General features: G+C 39.2%; 1 protein-coding gene across 3 annotated transcripts in view; it reads right to left on the reverse strand.

The window, feature by feature from the left end:
* Positions 1-23,559, reverse strand: part of cadm1b (cell adhesion molecule 1b) — a 247,132-nt gene that overhangs the window by 32,633 nt on the left and 190,940 nt on the right. For all 3 annotated transcript variants that reach the window (XM_061719563.1, XM_061719562.1, XM_061719561.1), the window contains 4 exons: positions 18,885-19,031; positions 14,832-14,984; positions 11,601-11,738; positions 6,519-6,677 (listed from right to left, as the gene is read on the reverse strand). In XM_061719563.1, the coding sequence (XP_061575547.1) occupies positions 6,519-6,677; positions 11,601-11,738; positions 14,832-14,984; positions 18,885-19,031 (597 nt within the window). The remainder of the gene's footprint in view (positions 1-6,518; positions 6,678-11,600; positions 11,739-14,831; positions 14,985-18,884; positions 19,032-23,559) is intronic.

A 23,559-nucleotide genomic window follows, 5' to 3' on the forward strand; every position in this document is an offset into this window, starting at 1 on the left:
GTCCTGTGCACTTCCAATCCGACGGTTTCTGTTCAGGATCCGACTCGATTAAAATGTAACTCATCATCCTTTGTTCAACATTGCTGAACATGGCAAGTTTAAGTGAAAAGGCTGATTACAGTGGATGCTGTTTTGATTAATTTCTTTTATATCTAATTTGACAGCGCATGTGGACTTGAGTGTTTAGAACAATTCGGTACCATCATTGTTTACTGAGCCATTGTTGTCAGGCTGTCATTTAGTCTTTAATTAACAGTTTTGATTAGGCAGAATTGAAAAATGTCACTGATTTGGTTCCTTATTTTTCATCATCTGGGCCTTCTGTGGCCTGGTGATGGGCACATAAACATTTATTCTACCTCTTAAATTCTAAAATCCAAGGTTGTTTATTTCAGCCCGGCACTTGTGGACCTCTTACAGAAGACTTTTTTCAGATGGACATACAAATGATAGCTCTGCTCATAGGGGGTTTAAACATGTGTTTGTGTCTTTTTTTCTCTTTTTTTTTAAAGCAAAGTATATTCCGTGCGTGTTGGGGAGCCAGGCAGGATCTTTATGCACAAGGCCAGCATTGACACATTTCTTTGAATGTGAAAAATCTATTTAACATTTGAAGGCCATCTGTCTGTTGTTGTGAGTGGAGGGCTCACATCTGCTGCGTTGTGCTTGCATGTGAATTGCTGAACTGCTACTTCATGGCTGCATGTGTGTGTTTCAACACCAATGACCTTTCTGTTGCAGCCTCGCTGATGTACGCAGTATTTTACACTCTCCTTCGTTGATGGTCGTAGAGTTTATGCAAACCCTGCTTGAAATTTATATATATATATATATATATATATATATATATATATATATATATATATATATATATATATATATATATATATATATATATATAAATAAATAAATAAAAAATCATATCAGGGAGTTGAGCAGCTGGAACTTGAGACCGGTCACGTGTAGTTGCTGAGACTAAGTGTGTACTTATACCTTACCCTTGGGTCTCATCGTGGGTGGAAGGTGTCAGCCGCTGTGTATCATGACTACTCTAGTCAGTGAAAGTGGTCCCAGCAGAAATGTCTCGGTTTAAATGCTTTCAGTTTGTTATATAGAAGCGTCTTGAGGGCCAGTTTGTGGAAGGATCTGCCTGCCAAGGACCACGCCTTTGACCGCTGTTCATAACACGATGAACCTGACCCGCATGGCCCATCCTGCGGGTGGCAGGCTCCTTTTCCCTAAAGAGGTGTTTTGGGCATGTCCAAATGGGAGGAAAGCTCTCTGGGCAGACGCGGGACACACTGGAGCGATTATATCTCTCAGCTGACCTGGTAACACCACCATGATCCCCCCGAAGAACTAGAGAGGGTGGCTGGGAAGATCTGGGCCTCTCTGCTTAGGCTGCTGTTCCTGCCACCAGAATCCCAATAAGCGGAAGTCGATGCATGGCTGAATGGATGGGTTAAGAAGTGACTGCCCACTCCCCTCTACTAAAGAAATGAAGCAAGTATATATTGGCACTCAGACAGGGCAAATACACATCAATTTGCACATGACAGAGCCAACTGGCAGGAAGAGTGGCATAGAGAATCTGGCTCATTGTCAAAATCACACCATGTAGCAGAACTCTGCTACTAAGGATCACTTCTCCAGCAGCATGCAACACACACCGCAACATATACTGTACTGTACATATAGACTGATATCTCTGGGTTCTGGTCTCCCTCGGTCCCAGCTGGTCTTAAAAGGAGATGACTAGCAGAGTGGAAGCCCCTGAACCTGCTCTGAATCCCTTGAACCGATGCCTCATGGCTCCTCGTACAGCTGAGCCCAAACTACACACCACAGGTGGGTTCTGCCTCACTGGTAAAATTCATATAGATATGTCAATTTTTGAAGTTGAAAAGCCCTTTTTATGTGACACCTACTCCTCTTGTCTGTATTTATAGCACAAGACACAGGGAGAAATGCTTAAATTTACAGATTATGCAGATTCCTATGTGATTTTGGAACCCTTAAAGTGGCATAGATATGGTTTTGGACCGAGTCGCCAAGCAAACATGGGGAGAACATGCAAATGCAGCACAGAAAGACCTGCTGGGAGTGAAACCAGGACATTTCTTGCTCTCAGAAGACAGTGCTAACTAACCTTCAAGCCACCTTGCTGCCATTGTAAAACACTGATGTGGACTAAAGCCACTATTTTTTTTGCAAATTTCAGTCCAGCTATTTTTTTAAGTTGAGTGAAGTCTGTATGTATGAAAGCACCTAAAGACTGTCACTATAACACCGAAGCTGTATTTCCAAAGTCTGCTTACACACTAGAACTCGAGTGTACTGTTTTGGAGGGAACATCAATGTTATAGCAACTTCTCATTTTAGCTGCATCTTTGGTAGAGAACCTCCTCCCCTACATTTACCTCATGCAACATGCCAAAACTTTAGGCTACAGTCTAGTGCAGTGAAATAAGGTTAAGTGTACCTCTGGGGTAGGGTTGCCAACTCCCTGAAAAATAAATAAGGGACACCTCATCGGCAGGGCCGGCCAACCCGATTGCCTTCACCTTTCCTGGCGTGGTGAATTTTTTAAACCCCTTTTTTTGTGAGTGAAACGATTTTTTAACTATTTGACTCGAACCTGAATTGAATTATATACATATTTTTGAATGCCATGAACACATGGAAAACAAATTATTATCCAGCAAGTCATTTTAATACAAAATAAAAAAATGAACTGAATAAAATAAGTATCGTTCTTAAACAGAAACCTGTCCTGCTTAACTTAAAATTTTATAAATTAATATAAAACAATAGAAAGAAAGCAGAACATCGATTCTGTAATAGTGCACATTTTTAGTGCAATAACAAAAGTGCACACTGAAAGTCTGTAGAAAACGTGGAAACACATTTGTGCCTCAAAGGCCATGACTCAGGGGCATCAATTGGGTAAGCCAAGGTATGGCAGCTGCCACACCTTGGCTTCAAGGGAAAATGTAAATGTTTGTTTTTTAAATACATTTATTGAATTACTCTGTGTCTATTTGTATTGATTATTCTATTACGGTACTTAATACATATAGAATAACTACAAATGCAAATCAGAACAACATGATCGATTTCACTAGTTATTTTACACTGCAAAAACTCAAAATCTTAACAAGAATATTTGTCTTATTTCTAGTTAAAATGTCTAATTTTTAGTAAAAAAAAAATCTCATTACATTTAAGACACGACTCAAAAACAACCATTTTCACCTGTTTCAAGTAGATTTTCACTTAAAATAAGTGGAAAAATCTGCCAGTGGAAAAGATTAATCTTGTCCCACTGGCAGATTTTTCTACTAATAACAAGTTATTTTTCTGGTGATGACTCTTGTTTTAAGTGTAATGAGATTTTTTGACTAAAAATTAGACATTTTAACTAGAAATAAGACAAATATTCCTGGTAAGATTTTGAGTTTTTGCAGTGAGCGAGACTGCATTTGAAAAAGTTCCAATTTTCTTGACCACACAGTACAGATAAGCTACAGTATTTGCTGGACGTGTTGATTGATACTATAGTAAAGTTCTGTGACTTGTAACCTTGCCATACCTTAGCTTTGACTGACGCCACTGCCATGACTGTAGGCTACAGTTGTATTAAAACAGAAAAAAATAACTTATAAACTCAACAGTTCAATGCTATTTTCCATTGGCATTTTATGACTATTTTTTGACTCTCGCAGTAATACAGACCTAGTGCTTCCTTTTTCAGCCCAATGTGGGATGCGTACTTCATAAATACGGGACGATTCTGTTTTTCAAGGGACGGTTGGCAACCCTAGTCTGGGGGTAGCAATACTCAGAGGGGTAAGTCAGGCTAAAGAAAAATAATTTAAAAAGAAAAAAGTTATCAAAACTATTATATGATAAATAATTTGATCAAAATATATGTATTGAATAATTTTATCCTAGAATTCCTTCCCCATTCTGGGATGGTTTGATCCACCCAGCCAAAACTAACAATGACGTCATGGTTGAAGGTAAAGGCTGATTTATGGTTCCGCGTTACTCCAACGCAGAACATACGGCGTAGGGTACGCGGAGAGGCGTATCGTACGGCGCGCGTCTCCGCGTACCTTACGCCGCACCCTACGGCGTAGCTCTGCGTCGATTTAACGCGGAACAATAATTCAGGCTAAACAATACGGAGGAGCACGTCCCAAAGAAGGCGAAGTTACAGCTGGTAAAATACCCTAAGTATTTACAAGAATACATTTCAATGGGATTTACATCCACGAGTTATAACCCGTCGAAGGCTTTGTGTTTTTTTCTGTGGGTAGAAATGTGCGAATTTAAGCTTATTTATGGTTCTGCGTTACACCAACGCAGAGCCTACGGCTTTTGCTACACAAAATTAGGTTAATGATTTATTTTGTTTGAATAAACCTATATCTATAATTAAGTTAATAAGTATGCTTTTAATAATACAAAAAAAAGTTTATTTTCCGAATTCCTAATTCCTAATAAGCTCTTAGGGCACTGTGGGTTGATGATTTAACTTTGTTTTTTTTCTTCCTTTGGACAAGTCTATTATAATAATTTATTTTAGTGAACAATTTCTTACCTTCATTTTTTTTTAAATATACAAATAGTTCAGAAACTTAATACAAATGAGAAGTATTTTTCACATTGGACTTCTAAGTAGTTTGGTGATTGGCATTGTTCTCATGCGATGACTTTTACTCCCCACATTTAAGTGATTACAAACAAATCTGCTCTGGGTTATTGAGTGGTTTTTTTTTATGTGTTTGTTTTGTTTTGTTTTGTGTTTTTGTTTTGACTTTTTCATGCCGAAGTTCAGAGTTCATGATGGCACAGTATTATGTGTTACTGCTTTTTTCACCCTTTACAACCAAAAATGATTTAGACAGGTTGGGGACTACTTGGATCAAAAAATATTTCTTAGGAGGTACATCACAGAAAAAAAGTTTGGAAACACTGGTCTAGTACTTATCACATGTGGCCGTTATTGGCCCAGAAAGCAGAACTTTTAAAGATAATTGTCCAAACCCCTAATAAAACCACATTCAACACTGCATTTTCTTCACTCTCAACTGTACCTGTACACAGGGGCGTCAATTGGGTATGGCAACCGCCACACCTTGGCTTCAAGGGTTAAATGTAAATGTTTGTTTTTTTAAATACATTTATGGAATTACTCTGTGTCTCTTTGTATTGATTATTCTATTACTTAATACATATAGAATAACTACAAATGCAAATCAGAACAACATGATCGATTTCACTAGTTATTATACACTGCAAAAACTCAAAATCTTAAAAATCAAAACACTCAAAATGTTAAAATGTCTAATTTTTAGTCAAAAAAAAATCTCATTACATTTAAGACAAGACTCAAAAACAACCATTTTCACCTGTTTCAAGTATAGATTTTCACTTAAAATAAGTAGAAAAATCTGCCAATGGAAAAAGATTTTTTTCTTGTAATGAGAAGATAAATCTTGTCCCACTGGCAGATTTTTCTACTTTTTTCAAGTGAAAATTTACTTGAAACAGGTGAAAATGGTCAAACAACAAGTTATTTTTCTGGTAATGACTCTTGTTTTAAGTGTAATGAGATTTTTTGATTAAAAATGAGACATTTTAACTAGAAATGAGACAAATATTCCTGGCGAGACTGCATTTGAAAAAGTTCCAATGTTCTTGACCACACAGATAAGCTACTGTACATAGCAGACTTCTGTGATGAGTATTTGCTGGACGTGTTGATTGATACTCCAGTTAAGTTCTGTGACTCATAACCTTGCCATACCTTAGCTTCCACTGAATTGACGCCACTGCCTGTACATGTCTGGGTGATACGTGAAGTTGCTTTTGGAGACCCAGAATCATTGGTGCTACAACTGGGATCTCTGTTGTCTTGATGTAGATGAATGTATTTATGATGTTGATGGATCCAGCTTAAGTGTCTAAAAAACAGATGTTTTGGTATTGTCTGTGAAACAGAAGCAAATGTCCAGTGTTGGTGTAGCAGACTTGAACCTATGTAGATGCCAAATTGTGTAAACAACTGTCTGCATTTATTATTATTGTGTGTCTCTGGGTAGAAAACAATTTTTAGAGGTTGAGAGAGTATATTAACAATCTGATTCGCTCCAAATGATGGGAATGTTCTCCCAGTGACTATCAAAGGACCCTGCTCCTTATCTATGTGGTGTTTGTGTTTCTTGTTTGACTATGCATGTTTGTTTTAGTTTTTTTTTCTTTTTCTTTTTTTTTTGTTATTCTGCCAGTAATTTTTCCACAATTTCCGCTTATTATTACTTTTTAATTAAACCTTTGAAGCGTAGTAGTGCCAGCGCCTCAGCTCCACTAGTAGCTAATTAAACTGCCAGCAAGCCCAAGCAAGAGACAGTCCCTCAGTCCCTGGCACAGTCTGCAGCACCTTTTTTTTTTCTTCTTTCTTTTTTTGGGGGGTGGAGGGGCTTTACAACATGCAATTCTGGGTCACTCACATAGCACTTCCAAGTGTCTTTGAGCCAGGAGGTCCTTTACAGCTGGGTGGTCAATGATGCAGTCCACTGGCACTCCATCATCCTCTTTGGTGACAGAAAACCTCACCCGGCTGGTGACAGTAAACATCCTGTCGTACATCTCCTCAACTGTTGTCTCACCTGGAAAACCCACGCAAGCATGAGAGGAAATTAAGTTAATAGCCGAAATCTTCAAAAACTCATTTTAAATCTTCTGGCAGCTGCAGTGGCTGTAATGGGCAAATAGTCATACCTGTCAAAGTGGAGTAATTTCCGATGGCATTTACATTTAATTTATGACTCAGTGATGTGGTGCCTGAACGAGACTTTGGAGGATTCAAACGAGCTCGAGGCCTTCGATTCTTATGGGATCAGTGAGGAGCGGCTGGGTCATATCAGGCCTGATAATGAATGCTTCTCCTGCTTGAGAGTTGAGCATTGTTGGGGCTAACCCGACAGTAATCTGCTGCCCACTCGGCCCAGGGCTGTCAGAGGGGCATTCATTTAGAGAGGTTTACAATGCCACAGGGGCATCGCATTAGCTGCAGTGCTGAGTGTGATGGTTTACTCGCACTTAATGAAGTGAGGAAATAATTACAGCCCCACGCTGACCTGCAGCACACTTCCATTTCAGCCTTGTCGCAGGGGAGCCCAGCCGGACTCAGGGAGGGCAAAATACCGGTGTTCCACAGTTGATGATCACCAATACACACATATGCGACCCCCTTGATGGATATTAATCCCATCTAATACACACCCACCCATGAAAGACCTGCTTACATAAAAATTTAGAGTACTGCGATCAATTAATGGTCATTTCACTTGCAGGCATTAAACTTGATCACTTTGTCAATTGCACTGAGTGGGCTGTTTTAAAAAGCAAATTTAGTCATTCTGAAGATATTTCTCCCAAAATGGAGAAGGAAATTGAAGCGTGCGTGAAATGCTGTGCTGTAACTACGAGAATAGTTGTAATACATCTTGTGCTCAACTGTACAGCCTCTAGAGTGCTTAGAGCAATGTTAACTTGTTCCTTGCCAAAATTCAACAGAAATCTTATATTGCAACAAGTTTTTGTCACCATGCAATCACAAGAGCAAAGCACGGTGAAATTGATCACATTTGTAAGCTCAGAGGCCATTTCCAAGTATCCCTGCCAGAAGTAGCACCCCGCGCGTCAAAGAGCCAGGTGAAGTGGAGTGGGAATTGGAGGGATATGGTGATTACACATTATTCTCCAGGCCGGTCACACTAATTGCCTCGTAACAATCACAGCACTGCATTTACAATGCAACAACAGCAATCATGCACGTTTACTGTGTTGTGCTCGTCGACTGGTGTTTTTGCCTAATACAGTTCTTATTTGCAATCTTTGTCAGACGGTGTTATTAATTTAAGGCCTGTCACACTGTTCTGTGAATGACCAGTGAACCGGATAATTACAGCATGACGTTTAAGAGAGCATAGGCTTTGTAAACACATGGACCTTGTCTTGGCTGTGGGAGGCTATAAAACCTGTTTATTTTTTAATTATTTTGTCTAAAGCTAATACACAAATGGTAATCGCAGCATTGGCCGGTATATTTTATGTCATTCCAGCGGTATAAGTGTTTAGTGAGTAAAAAAAAAGTGAATGTGAAGGAGAAAATTTGTCTCAAATTAACAAAATCCCATCTTATTCCAGGTCATCTGCAATACAGAGTCCCATGATGATGTGTGCAAAATACCAGAGGGAGAGGGAAAACCCTTTCAAGGTCAGGAAAGTATTACAAGCTAATAATAATATAATTAATATCATAAAAAGCCCTTGATTTGACTTTTTGTATTAATGATTCTTTAAACTTGACTAACTTCAGGAAGTTCTTAAACTTGTTTTGAAAAGATGGTTGTTGATTCCAACCAATGCTGGTCAATTATGGTTGTCATCCAAACCCGGATGAGGAAAACAACTGTGGATCAGGTGACGACGGGAGTCACATCTGAATGCAGAGGAGATCTGAGAGTCAAATACAGAGGAGATTTGAGAGTCAAATCAAACGCTCTTGTGAGCATCGAGCACTGATCAATCCCTGTGCAATCAAGCGTGGCCTCTTCTCAGGGTGACATTTTCTTTCATTCAGCTCTTTAACCCGATTCCTCTGCCTGCCAACAGGCAGAACCAGCAATGATCAAGCTGTTTCAACATGGTTTAGACACCCCCTGCTCTATCGCAGTCACAGCCAGAAGAAACTGGGTGGAATTCATTGATTGAAGATTTGAATTTTATCGCGCCCACTTTAATAGAATAGAAAACGGGTATTTACAAGGACCATTTTTAAATTAGGGGAAGATATTCTCCATTTACTAAAGTGACATGTAGTTGGACAGTAATGACAAAAGGCTCACAGAGATGATTAATATCCTTTCAAACTCTTAGTCTCATCCTGTGAGTCACATTCGGTTTCAATTGTACTTTCCAAAGGTATTATTATCTCTAGTATCACTGTGATTTAAACATCTGTAATTGGCTTAGAAATCATGAAAACCACTAATCATCAGTCCTGACCATTTCAGGAGATCATATGGTTCTAAAAATTAAGCCGCATGTAACATGAGCTCTTTGCCACGAGAAAGTGATAATTCATTTAAAACATTAATGACACCCATTCGATATAAACTTTAGGAGATTAGCAGATTTGTTGATGGTGCAGAGCTAACTTAATGTCTCCATGACAACGTTATGCCTTGCGTTCGCCTCATCAAAAGGTGCAAAAACCTTGTCGAAATATATCAAAAGGAGTCACAGCATTTAAAGGTTGGAGTTATTGATAGATCAACTCTTATTTTTGTCCCAGAATCACTTGGAAACTGGTTAATGTTAATATATTCGACTCATTTACGGAGACTGTAAAGTTGCTTGAAAACCGGATGTTCTGGTTTGGGACAATCACATCAATTTGTCAAATCCACCCAGGAAAAAGACTGCAAAATAAAATGGATATTACTTGGATGGCTAAAATAAAAAAAACTGACGTTTCAAAAGCAGCTTTAATGGATTATTGTTACGTTAATGTGGAATTAATTGACTGATTTGTCTATCTTTGACAGTATCTGACACAAGGGCTTAGAATTGGGCAGAGATACTGGGGACATGTGTCTACCAGTACCTGTGTGTGCGTAACTGTCGCTACCAATTATTTTGGTGAGGAAAACAAACAACAAAAACAATGCTCCATAGTAGTACTGATGAGCTACACAAAGCATTTAAATCACAACACACTACATGCCTGTGGCATGATTTGATGTGTTTAAATGGGATTATTTAGGAGGGTTACAAATGAATAAAGGGGGTTTTTATTTCTCACTAAATGTTGAATATTGAGGCTGACCGTGCAGCTTGCAAACCTTCTACTGGGAATGGAATAAAAGCAAAGCTAATTTATTGGTGTTGTTATGTTAACTTAAATGCGTTTAAGATGTTTTATCAGTGAGTTACATTCAGAAGTACTAAAAGTAGACTGCAAAATGGGAGATGGGGACTGGTTATGTCCCTGTCCGTGTCAAAAGCTAAATTTGTCTAAATGTCAGCAGGTTCAGTGCACAAGGATTTTGAATTATACATAAATAAATAAAAATAAAAGGCAATCCTTGACTTTGTAATATTTACCCAAATGTGGTTCCATAAGGTTTATGCTCACGATTTATGCTTAAGAGTAAGGCTGAAATGTTGTTTTTTTTTTTTTTAAAGAAAGTCCTCCTGGATACATCTGCATTTCTTAAGAACAGGTGATTAAATGCAGCTGTGTGAAGGAAGAAATCTACCCGTGTTCTTGAGCAACAGTAGCAGCTGATTACTGATCTCCACAACATTTAAATAATACTGCAGCTGTCATTTATGCTAATGTACATTTTGCCACCTTGTCTGGCGAATCTCTTGCAGGCCAGACCCCATCAGTTTTGTACCTGCCGGGATGATGGATGGTTGAATACCAATCAGAGTTTTTTTTGGTAACAAATTACATCCGTGCCATTAAAGCCACTTTGCCCACATCCAGACATAAGACGAACCTGATCAGAGGAATTTCATAAAAACACTGTCCTGTGTGCTTTCGACTCTCCGTACGTGTGGAGCTAATGAGTTGTTTAGCCCGTCCGTAATGAGAAGCGATTTGTGGCTCCTGGGGTACACAAGGATTTGACTTTCCAGCTCCCTTTATGTCTCTACTGCCACTATAGATTAGCTCTGCTCAGCATGTCAGTGGCATTTTGCTGATGTAGCCATCCTGTTGTCTCTCCCTCCCCTCCACAACACTCAACAACTCATAAACAGAAATTGACTTCAACCCCTGTAGGGAACACTAGAGGCACAGATGGCATTTAGCCTCAGATTCGCTCTTGTCTAAATATTTCATCTCTCAACAAGCCAAATGTATCCTCTCCATTCTAATACGTATATAATTTGACAACAAGCTCAGAAACATCCACTCCAATGTGACTAGAATGAATATCCCTGTTGCTGTATAGAACGTATATAATGAATAATTGATAACACTTAATCGTAACTGAGACATAATAAGATTTTTCCTCGTTCCAGAATATATAGCTCTTTGTGCAGTTATTTGCAGGCGGCTGAAGGTCCAAAAATAAAGAAAAAATGTGCAAATAAGAGTTCATGTTCACTCTGTGTGGGTGGTTTAAAATGAATAGAAAAGTTTTTGAGTGGAATAGGTGTAACTAAATGTCCATGGTAAATATTTAAGTAAGGAAAAAAAAAATCAAACATTTATCTCTGGAATGAAAATTGCACTGCAGAAGCAGGTTAAAGTAAAATAGAAATGTATGTGAACCAGAACATGGGCTTGAAATAGAGCTGCTGCAGTTGTGAATGCAAAGTGAGATAAAGCAGGAGATGTTTAAGAAAAGGCCTTGTCCAGCTTTGCATGGCTGGTATGATATAAACACACATTTAGAGGAGAACTACATTTTGTTTACAGGGGAGGAGTCCCCCAGAGACCAGGACCTGCAGGGAGGTGGACAGGCCAGCAGCATGTGAAGCAAACTGGGGGAGGCTGTTTTTCCACCGACCTGTCAGTTCTTCCTCCCCCTTCATCCATCTGATGGAGGCGGCTGGCTTGCTGCCCATGGCGATGCAGGTGAGCTCCGTCTCGTTCCCCTCGCTGACCATCTCCTCCCGGCTCTCGATGATCGGGCTGCCTGGCGGAACTGACACACAGCAACAGCGACGGTCAGGAAGAAATCAACACTATAACAATCAAATCAATTTAAAAACAATCTAATTATAGTTTCTAATGTACAGTATGAGTTCTCTGAGTGAGGGTTTCTCTCTAAATATAGTTAAAATGATGAAGCATTCTAATTAACTTCCCAACTTCCTGCGTTGTTGTGCCTGTTCACTATAATGTTAAGTGAATATTTATTTTTGCCTTCAGAGAATCGAATAAAATGTTTAAATACGCCCCCCCCCTTTTTTTTCCACCAACTGAACTCTTTTACCTGCAAGAAGACAACACACATACCCATAACAGTAGATTATAAGGCTGTTGTTACTGTAAATAATGATGCCAAGCATTTTCAGAACATGCTGATGCTGAAAAAACAACAACCCACTTTAGATTGAAAATGAGTAAATATTATTACATTTAGTCCTCAGAATGTGGCATCTAAGCCCATTTCTTATCACTCGCCATCGATTATGCTGAGATACTGGAGTGACGAGCAACAATTTAACCCCTTGTTGTTCTGGTCCTTGGACTCAGAGTTTTCAGGCGGATGCTGCGGTGGTGGTGGGGTTTTAGAGGGGCAGAAGGCTAAGCAGTTGTGGAGCAAGAGTGAGATAGGCAGCTTTTCGTCCCTTTTAAACAGATCAATGACCAGGGGGAATAACTGAATCCATATTGAGGGGCGTACGTGAGTGCGATATGTTGCTCAAGTTGATTGCCTGAACTAGCTTGCAACCATCACCTCACTTGAGTGAGGGTGAACATGATGCTGCCCTTTGGATATAGATCATGGAACTTGTCTAAAATTACTTTTTTTTTTTTTTTTTGTTTCCTGAAGAAAAAAAGAGATAAGTCCTGTAATTAATGTCACATGGATTAATTAGTTCTGTTATCAGAAAATGTATGGAACACTTTCTGGATTTAAAGTGTGTTTGTTCAAGGTGTTCTTCAGATGAGATGCATTAGAACTTCAAAACCTTGAGCTTTTAAATTATTCTATTATTATCAAAACATAAGAAAAAGTTGAGAAACTTTGAAAATGTCTCTCTCTAACATTTATTTATTTATTATATATATAATCTCACACATTTGTAATGCCACCTCATACCATGACATGTTAGGGTTCACTATATTATAGCTGCATTTGATTTTCTTTTACATCCACTGGGGTCTTTTCTAACATCTGGGCGACATTTCTTTTCTCTTCAGTACTTAGATGCTACACTGTGTGTTATTCATATCTGGACGACCAGATCCGGCCTCATTTTGGTTCCTACACAGAAAGCATAAAGGCTGTAGCTTTCTTCTCTGAAATGCAACACGTCGTTCTATACATGGATGAAAAAGAGCGCGAGTGATTCCCAGGTGTCAAGAAAAACTATAAACTTTCTGTTGGTTATATTAACTTGTGAACTGAGACGGTCCATAAAACTGACTTACTGTGGTATTAAATAGCAAGGTTAGTGAACATTTTTGGTTGCTTTTCTGTTATTACAGGACATTCTGCTGGGATCATAAATGTCAGTTTGGCAATCTTTTTAAAAGTTCACTCAAAATGTGTTTTCTTCACACATTTCGGCCAAACCTGTTCTGTACTTTCACTCCCATTGAGGTGTGTGTGTGTGTGTGTGTGTGTGTTTTCTTTTTTAAGGAACTAAGAGGTTCGCTCAGACAGCTTATTTCAGCATTTCCAATGCAGTTTAAAGTGTGGGGTAGATTAGGTCACTCGCTATTGTACATCTATCTTTGGCAGCCTGCCGTGTTCACAAAGAGTGTTGCATAGGCCTGGGGAGTTTTAAATTGCCCTTCACAATGCAACCAGTTAAAACATAAAAAAAAAAAAAAATCAAATGAATGATGTTATATTTTTCTGATTGGCTGCTTTGTTTTCACGACTGCCGCCTCATCTGTTCTCCAGCCTGCTTGATCCCCACAGCTCACACTGCACTGTCTCTTCCCGACTTATTCATCCAAGCATGAATGGTGACACTTTCTGCAGTAGTCCTTAACCATAACACATTTTATGAAATATGGTGGAGGCAAGCTTTGAGATGACTGCAATAGAAATCATGAAATAAGAGAGGAGTATTTCACCATTTAGAATTGTTAAGCATTGTAAGCTCCAACTTGAAAGTAAGTCCCTTCTGGATGTTCCAGTGGTTACATTGAACTTTTTATTGATATGCTCAAGAAAAATAAAAAAAAGCATGCTCTGAAAGATACTTTACAGTCAAATAACTGTTGGAAAATGTTTAAATGTTGGACTGGTAGACCACTAATCGCAAACACTCATTGTCACTCATAATTTCTTGCTGGAGAGCCGAAGGAAATTATGACACACTAATAGATTCAAGCATTTATGCTTCACACGGCATCAATTAGTTATGCATGATTTAACATTTGGTACCCACAATGCGATGCCTGTGATACAGAAATATGTATAATTGCAATCTCTGGTCACATGGATGCAAAAACAGGATGAGGCCCGGTTCCCCGTCATTCTCCTGATTTACTGATCGCAGCTTTCTTTGTGATCTTCACTGATTTGAAAGCAAAAGCAAAAAGTCACTGTGGTACTTGTTGCGAGGACTTTTCAACGCGACACCCCACCCCCCTTTAGAAATACTAAAGTTAGATTTCAATTGTACAACTGGAGTCATTTCTTTAAAGTGCTTTTAATTCCTTTCAGTCCCCCAGGATGTCTACATGTATAATAAAGCGTAACTAGAATAATTTCTCTCTGAAGCATCAAAGTGTGGCACAGCTGACTCTGAATGGGGAACTGTTTGGAGCAGCCAACTCAACATTCACCGGGATTCAGAGAGTCAACACAGCTGCCAAACCAACACGGTCTGAACCATCAGTTTCAGCATCTGCTCCTTTTCGTTGTGCTATTGAACACCGCACGAGCCTAATTGGCTGACATTTTGTTTCAGTTGCTTGATATAAAAGGATCAAAGATTACTATTATTTCATATTCACCATCTATATTCATGTGAGATACAATACAAGTGTGTGTGTGTGTGTGTGTGTGTCTTTTTGTGAGGTTTGCTCAGACATGCATCCTCACACCTACCCAGGACAGTGATGTCTGCGTAGGCTTCCTGAGGAGGATCCATGTATAGCTGGCACACGTAGCGTCCCTCATCGGAGAGTGACACATTGGACAGAGACACCCGGAGTTCGTTGTCAGAGAAATTCACCAGCTGGAACCGGCTGTCCTTGAGAGCTGTGGGAATCCAGAGTGCGGGGACACAAACATGAGACTTGGGGTGAGAAAGGAAGAAAAAAAAAAGAAAATGAGGGGTGGTGAGAAAGGTGGGGGGTGGGGGAGTGGGAGGCAGATGAAGGAAGCTCTTGGAGAAAATCAGACCTGGGGGGGCGGGGGAGCGGAGAGCGGACACTGCCCTTCAGTGGGCTTTCTCCTTAATTGAGCAAAAGAAAAGTGAGTTTCAAAATAATTCCTATGAGTTGATTTTATAAAGTACCTTTACACTCGACAGCACTCGCAAAGAAAGGAAAGTGTGAAGAGTGCTGGCGAAAACTCCTAACAAGCTAGGGAACTCTTAAAATGGGCTGAGGTTGGTCATGGATGGATGCATCAACCTCATAAATTCCACTGAAAGAGGACTCATTCAAACATACATAATGAATTAAATCACAGTGTGGAGATAGAGAGGCCGGGATGCCTCAAAGTCTAAATCAAAAGTAGCCTGGAATCTGTGTACTAATGCCTACATGGATTGGTGGATTTTCTTATAATGTCATCAAACTACCCTAGCCATCCCCTCCCGTGACTTTTTCCTCATTGCTTTTCATTCGGGTTAACCCTCATCCCCGAGCGCTCCTTTACATAAACGGCGTCGGCTGATTTGATTGGGAGGCCTTTTGATGTTTTGACCTGCCTTCTTTATTAAGTCCTCTCTGCATTTGTCAAGCTAACCAACTCTATCGCAGCCTTGTTTAAAGAATGGGGAGTTTATTATTCTCATCAGGCTCGAGACTTGGCATCATGATCATTATCCGAGGTCTTAGGGCAATGTCAACACGAAACCTCACCCCCACCCCTCCAATATCATCTGGGAGCTCTTTGAACGTCTCTCCTCAAAGGGAGAAACCGATGCTTAAGCTTTTTGAGAGCCGAACCACCTGCGAGGGAGGGAAACCTTTACCTTTACGAGATGATGAGGGCAGTTCATGGTTAATCGTAAATATGGTGATAGATTTTACAAAAGCAGTAGGTTTATTATTAACTAAAATGTGCATAATCTCTTCAAGATTCAGTTAAAAGTATTGCTTTGTGGCGTCTGTATGACATCATCACGATGTCAGCTTAGTAAAGTATGGCTTCATCTTGAGCAAACGTCATCGTGGTTACCTTGTGAATGACGAGATTCTGTGTCGTCTCTCGGTTCTGACTCAGCAACGCAGCAAATCAGTACTGGTAAGGCGAAAATGCAGCTGTGGCAAGCAGCTGCTTGATTACACATCGATGAATGAACATCATCGGTACAGTCATTTGGTGTTCTCGAATCCTGTACCTGTAGTTTTTTTTCCCGTTTTTTTTTTTTAATACATTCTGAGCTATGTACTTGCGAGGAGTTTGATAAACTCAACCATAGTTGTTGCTAAAACATGAGCTAATGAGCTGAAGCGTGTTATTCTACAAAGGGAAAGCGACCTACAGTACAGCTGATGGTAACACATTTCAAACTGCCACATTGCTTTCACATTGTCGATTACAAAAATAACGACTTTAAGAATTCAGCTGTCGGCGACTTTAAAGCTGCAGGGATTTCACGCTGAAAGGCAGGTCTTCTGGCAGAGTATCACTTTAAACATTAAGCCTTTGTAACACAAAGTCTGACATCTCCTGAGGAGAGATGCGGTGAATAAATAATAGTCTTCTATTGCATCACCATCTGAAGAGGTCCACCTTCACTGATCAAGGCTCATTTTTCCCATTTTAGATGACAACGCTGCCAAATTGCGTGTCATTCTGCATATATCTGGAAGAATAAATGGCTCATCCTAACAATACCGGCTCGCCTCCTACCTATCACGAAATTCATCTTTATTTGCTGCAACAGAAATGTGTCTGCCTGGCTTTTACTGCAACTGTAAAGCTTTTATTACCGTTGTATGCGCGTTCATGTCTGGTTTTTAGGCGGCCACTCTGCTTGTAGCTGCTGTTCCTGCAGCTTCTGGTGTGTCCCCATGTCACTGTTGTTTACTTCCTTGTATACAAAATCTGCCACTGTGTCGGGCAAGCCTGTTGACAGGTAACAGTGCTCCTGGCTGAGGGGGGTCCCCCCCGCAGAACCAGCGGTCCTTTAGGAACAGAATAGCACTGCCACTGGGCCGTAATACCCCATTACTGGAAACACAAATATGCTGCAAAAATGATGATAATAATAATAATAATAGCAATAATAATAATTCACCTGTCAGCGAGTTCAACATATATTCACATCTAATGGTGGATACACAACACTGTTTGTTTTCTGTTATTGACAAAGGCATTGTATCGACTTTGGCAGAGAAAATGACATGTTTGCAGGCACACACACAGCAGCTCAATATGAAAAATGAAGAGGAGAGGCTCGTCCTAACCTCATGGCAAGATGTCTTTAACTGCACAGAGCTTGTTTGGCACCACAGTGATTATTCAGTGTTGCTTTCTTTTTCTTGCGTTACATCACACCATTCTTCTTTGGCACATTCGGAGACAGCACTGCGTGTTTTTGTACAAATACGATTAAAATGTGTACTCAAATTCCCCCGATTCTCCTCACAAATAAGAGAATAAGAGAATGAAAAAGACACATGCGGCTACCGAGACTTGTGAAATAGCAGCTGGTGTACAAAACAGACGGAAATGAAGGGTGTGTCTTGTTCACCTTCAATCTTGGCTTAGAACCAAGATGTGAAAATAACAAAAACTTGGTTCAGAGAAGATGTAGTCCATATGCTCATGCATAATCATAATGTTCAATATCCTAATCTTAGAGATTATCGTAAAATCGAACGGTGACAAGGACACAAAAGTATTCCAATTATGGAAGCGCTTTGAATTATCTCTTATTAATCTTGTAACATTCTGAGCTTAATGACTTGTGTAAAAAGAGCCAAGAGAGTCAAGGACAGATGGAATCATGTTTTTTCTGAAAATGTAACGTAAAACTGGAGCCGATCTCACAGCCACGTCTGATACCTTCAGTCCAGTTTAAAAAAACCTGTGATTTCCTTTGTGCGTCACATGCTGACAGTTGTTGTGCTCTTCTTGTGCAACACGGTCTGTGGAAAGTAGAAGTTTTCTGAAGTTTACATGAGATGTGTTGTGCAGAAAGCTTAGCATTTAGTGTTTGATCTGTAATCCAACCAATTTGAAGCAATTTTTTTTCTTCCTTTTGTTCTTCAAAAGTCGATATATTCTTTGAAATATCAGAAAATAGTTTAAAAGCCCTGCGGCATTTCGAGCCGTCACATTTGAGAAGTATTTAAACGTTTGACGTTTTTTTTCTTTAATAACAATGTCGTGATTATTTAGTCCTACATAATATGTGCTCATTCATTTTCTGAGTCACTTAATGAATCGAGCTTTTGTGTCAAATTTTTGTTATAAATATTAAAGGTTTAGAGTTCCTTAATTATTTGTGCTGCAGCTGCATTAACTTTACAGTTCAAAAGAGGCTATACGTCCTTTGTTTTTGTGTGGAGTATTGTTATAGTATTTAATTTATTTTGTGAAAAAGGAAATAGTGACATAATGTCTGTTGTCAAAGGGCAGCAGCCCTGATGTAGCCATAACCTTTCCTCGCCTTTATTCACATAGTAGAAAAGCTGTAAAAGTTTATGGTAAGAATGACCAAATTAAATTATCATCACCGACGAAAACTGGCAAACTATTTGTAGAAAAAGATTTTTCCTTAAGTTGTGGTAGGAAACTACAGCTAACCCCATGTACGATACCAGACTTGCAGAAAATTGGATCTCTACTTAGTCCAGGCTCTGTTTTGCTGTCAATTATTGTAATTGACCATTCCTCTGCTTCTGACTTTTAAGGCTTCAAGCTACGAAAGATGTCGAGAGATATGGTTAACATCGTGTCTTACGTGCCGGCACTTACGTCTGAGATCTCTGAAGTAGATGGTCTGCCTGTTGGGGTTGAGCAGCTGAATGACGGAGTCATCGTTGTTCTTCACCCTGCAGCTGATGGTGGCCGTTTCCCCTTCAATCACTGTCACGTTGTCAGTTGCCAAGTTCTGACTGTCAACTGCACGGCACAAGCAGAAAAAACCCAGAAGGGGAAATTAAATTTTCAAACGGGAAGCAAACATTCCTGACTGGGTTTTTAGAGTCTATCAAATATTTAGATTTCTTACAACAGGGACTACATGTCAACACACACAGTAAAGATATGTGAAGGGGCTGTGTAGATTATTCGCAGCCGTGTCTAATCGTTTTAATATAAGAGCCATGTGCAGTGTTTGTCACTATTGATCTTCCCGGCTCCCTGTGAGCCAATGCCAGATGGGCTGTAAGCTCTGCTGCCCACAAAGATACAGTGTGAGACGAGGGTAGGAAGGGAAAGAGACAATGAACGAGTGTAAGTGGCAGGTAGCAGATATGGGCACGGTGGAGGAGGTGAGGAAGAGAGAGGGGAATTAAACAGAGCAAGAGCGAACAGAGGGAGCGGGGATAGATGAGCCGAGCTTGATGCTGTTTATGGTTAAGCTTTATCAGAGCTCTCCATCTGAGGTTCCATGTGACGGTGTGTGCTCACTGGCTCTGTTCTGTTGCTTCAGGAATACAAGCATCTGAGTCACTTTCTGCCGGCTGACATTGTTGTCACTCACAGTCTCTGGACCTTGTCATCGTTACTTACACCCAAGTAAAAAACCCAGCACTAAAAGCCTGGCTTTGTTCCCCGTGTTTTGAAAAGAGAAAAGAACTAGGGGTGGGTATTGGGAAGGACCTCACGATACGATACGCATCACGATACTTGAGCCACGATACGATACACATTGCGATATCCCGATTATGCGATATCCCGATTATTATATTCTACATAGTTCACCTAAACATTTAAAAATGCATTACACATCTTAAAATCCAAGTTGTATATATGTACATCAGATGATAGTGATGGATCTTAAAATCCGAGTTGCACGTTCATCAGATTATAGTGACAATTCATGGGACAAACTGAGTCAAAACAATGTTTTATTATAACTATACAAGCTAAAGTTACAACTTATTTGTATATGTTTTTCATATTATTTACATCATATGAAATTAACATTAAATTTAGTATGAGGTTGCTTTAATTATGTGGCAAATGATAATAAACACAAGAAAGATGGGTACTAAAACCAAGGACAGGCACAGTGATCAGTCAGTATAGATATAAATCCATAAATAAATAAACCTCTGTCCATTATTTTTCATTTTTTAAGGAAAAAAACCGGAGCTCAGTGCAGGGCCCTCCCAGGGTTGGTAGAGAGTGGCAATGCCCAGGACTGTCACTTAGGTAGGAGCACTGGGTGATATAATGGGAAAAAAATCGGGGATAAAAAATATTAAAAACAAAAAAAAATCGATATTCAAATTTTTAATATCGATATTGAATCGGCTGGAAAAGTATCGCGATATATTGCCATATCGATATTTTTGCCCACCCCTAAAAAGAACTATTGAATAAAAAGTCACCTTGTGCTGTATTTATCTGACAGGAGCGAAAAAAAGGGGAGAAAAATGTAAAGAAGAGGCTCCTCAATACCACAGATTAACACCAGAGGAGGTACAGCAGTCTCAGCCACATCCCCCACCCCACCATCTCCAAAAAAGGAAGAAAAAAAAAAGCAAACATCAAAAGCTCATTTGCATGCTCAAGTTGTCTTGACACCTCTATTGCATTCTGACATTTACAAAGTGGAGGGGAAAGAGGAAAAAAAAGTCTGTGTTTTCGTATAGCGATAATGGGAATAGACAGCCAAACTAAAATGATTCAAAATGAACTCTGTGAATGTGGTAAGCAATAAGAAATTAACCTCCTTCAGAAAAAAGCGTCTCGGACCTGTCTGATGCAATGAACCACCCATTTCATTCCTCTCCTCCGCCAGGGCTCAGGTTCAGGGCGAAAGGAGTGTAATGGGTGAAAACAGATGCAGATTATGGGTGAAAAAGTACACAATGCAGCCAATTAGAGGTTAATATTGCTTCCAAGATGGGCCATAATGCACCTCTTGTTTACCACACGTTATTGTGCTCTGGTCAAATTTAATAAACTAATGTTAAATCGCACACAGACATAAACCAAATGACCTAAGGCGATAGTAAGTCATAGCCATTATATTTCATAACAGCCACTGGGGTCAGGTAAAGGAACGGTTAATGATTTTGTAAATGAGGGTGTATAAATGCATGAGCTCCTAGCCCCTTTTGCACATTTTTTATATTTCGATAGGACCTCACATTTAAATATCAAGAAATGACAGTTTATATTTAGTCCACTTTTATTGTTTTGATTTAAAAGAAACGCTGCACTCAGGTTAATTAATTTATTATTTTGACTTGTAAAATAGTATAATTAAAGTCAAACTTGAACAACAAGTTAAAAAAGCTTTACATATTATAAGAAATCGGCTGTCTTATAACCCAGATGGTATTTAAGGGTATATGGGTATATATTTTTCACATTTTCTTAGTTTATATAGTTTTCTTCAGACTTTAGACCAGAAGCATCAGCTCAGAAAACAGTCTGTAAACCTGAAGTCATTGATAGTCTGAATTGAGTATAGTCTTTGTCATTGGTAGAATAGCTGCCTTTTCTAGTGAAATAAAACAAATATGACTTAAAATTTGTCAAAATGAACACGTTTTAAATTCTTTACTTTAACTTGATCTAAGAAGTACATTGAACTTCAAAATATTTATCATTTCACTTCATATTTTCTTGATCATAAGACATTTTTACATCTTACAAAATACTAGAATAATAATGACAATAGAAAATATACTACATTTGAGGGTTTTGATTATGTGTCAGAACCAAACAAATTCTGTCTATGTTATCTAAGGGTAAAGGATAACAAAAAAAAACACTCTACATAGCCTTTTGAAAAATAAGGTTTTCAAAATATAAAAATTGAAATAACAACCAAAAGAATATCAGAATTGTCACTTCTGTAATGTGATCTTCCAACAAACAAAAATCCTGGGGAAATAAAAGGCAAGATTTTAATAAAAAGGGACATTTTAAGATAAAAAAAAAACAAAAACACAAACAACAAAAAAACTGGTAACCGGTGTCATTTTGACCTGAAGGTAAACGACGCACACCTGCCATCAGTTGAAGTACTGATTTAAAACTAGACAAAGGTGAGCAGTTGCTGTAATCTTTGCTTGATTGTTTCGGGTTCTGCTAATAGCCAAGAGGCTATTAAGAGATGCCAAGTGATGCAAGTTGCGGGACTTGAACTGTTGAAAAGTACCAATCAGGGTAGGGATGTAAAAGAATATGAAAGGCACTTGATATACTGTACCACAAAACACTGTCAAAGCCATCAACAGGTGAAGACAATGTGTCACCACAGAGACAGTAATGGCCAGGATGGCCCTCCAAAGCCCGTGAGGGGACAAGGAAAGAGCTTATCAGGGAGGCTACCAAGAGACCAGCAGCAACCCTGAAGGACTTTTAAAAATGTCTGACAGGTTGTCATGTCTGCCAGAGCGGCAAGATCGATGCAAGCCTGTCTAATTTGTGGCAAAATAATATTTAGTCTCCCCAAACTACCGGTATATGGGAAAACGTTTTATCAATATTTGGCACTACAGTGAAGCATGGTGGGAGTAGCATTAGGCTTTGGGGCTGATCCCTTCGGTTGGGCAAGGGGAACTTGTCAAGATACTGTAGATGGGAAATGAATAGTTTCACATTTCAAGATATTTTGGTACAAAAGCTTTTGTCCTCCGTCAAAAAGCTGAAAATGAGGAATTGCACGTTCCAACATGACAATGACTCAGTGACAATGAGAAGCACACATCAAAATCAACAGAGATGTGGCTTCAGAGAAGGAAAATCAAAGTTTTGGAAGGGCTCAGTGGGAGCTTAGACTTCAATCCCATCAAAAACCTGTGGAATGACCTTAAAACGAGTTGTACAACAGATCCCCTCGCAGTTTCAAGAAACTTTAACTTTTTTGCAAAGAAGAGTGGTATAAAATTTCAAATGGTCTGGGTGATGTTAAAACAGATTTATTTACCAAGATTTGATGATGTAATGAAGGCAAAAGGCGCTTCCACAAAGTACACGTTGGGAGAGGTGTTCTGATTTATGCACTCAAGCTTGTCTTCAGTATTCCAAATAAATAGATTTTTTTTTCTCAGTATTTCTGACTTGAAATATTGCATTAACAGCGACTATAACTTCTGTTTTTTATTGTAAAAACCTCTAATTTCATAAAGGCGTGTAAAGTAGAGGTAGAAAACTGTATGAAGAATTTTGATGTCTATTTCTTTTCATGCCGTTTTAAAAGTTATTTATTTGGCAGTCAAAACAGTAGCATAGAACAGCTTCAAAGCAAGGTTAGTCGGCTTTCAATCTGTTGGACTAAGAGAAAGGGAACGGAAAAGATAAATTCTCCATAAGGTTTTAGCAGCCCCAAGCAAGGTTGGTGCCCGTCCAATATCCCAGCCTAGGCTCATCTCCAATTCAAAACACACATAAATAACGTTGCTGTGATTAGCAATCCCATCAAAGTGAAAACAGGCTACTTTGTGGAACATGGAGGGTTTTCGCA

This window comes from Cololabis saira, chromosome 4, assembly GCF_033807715.1.
Source record: "Cololabis saira isolate AMF1-May2022 chromosome 4, fColSai1.1, whole genome shotgun sequence".
Lineage (NCBI taxonomy): Eukaryota > Metazoa > Chordata > Actinopteri > Beloniformes > Belonidae > Cololabis > Cololabis saira.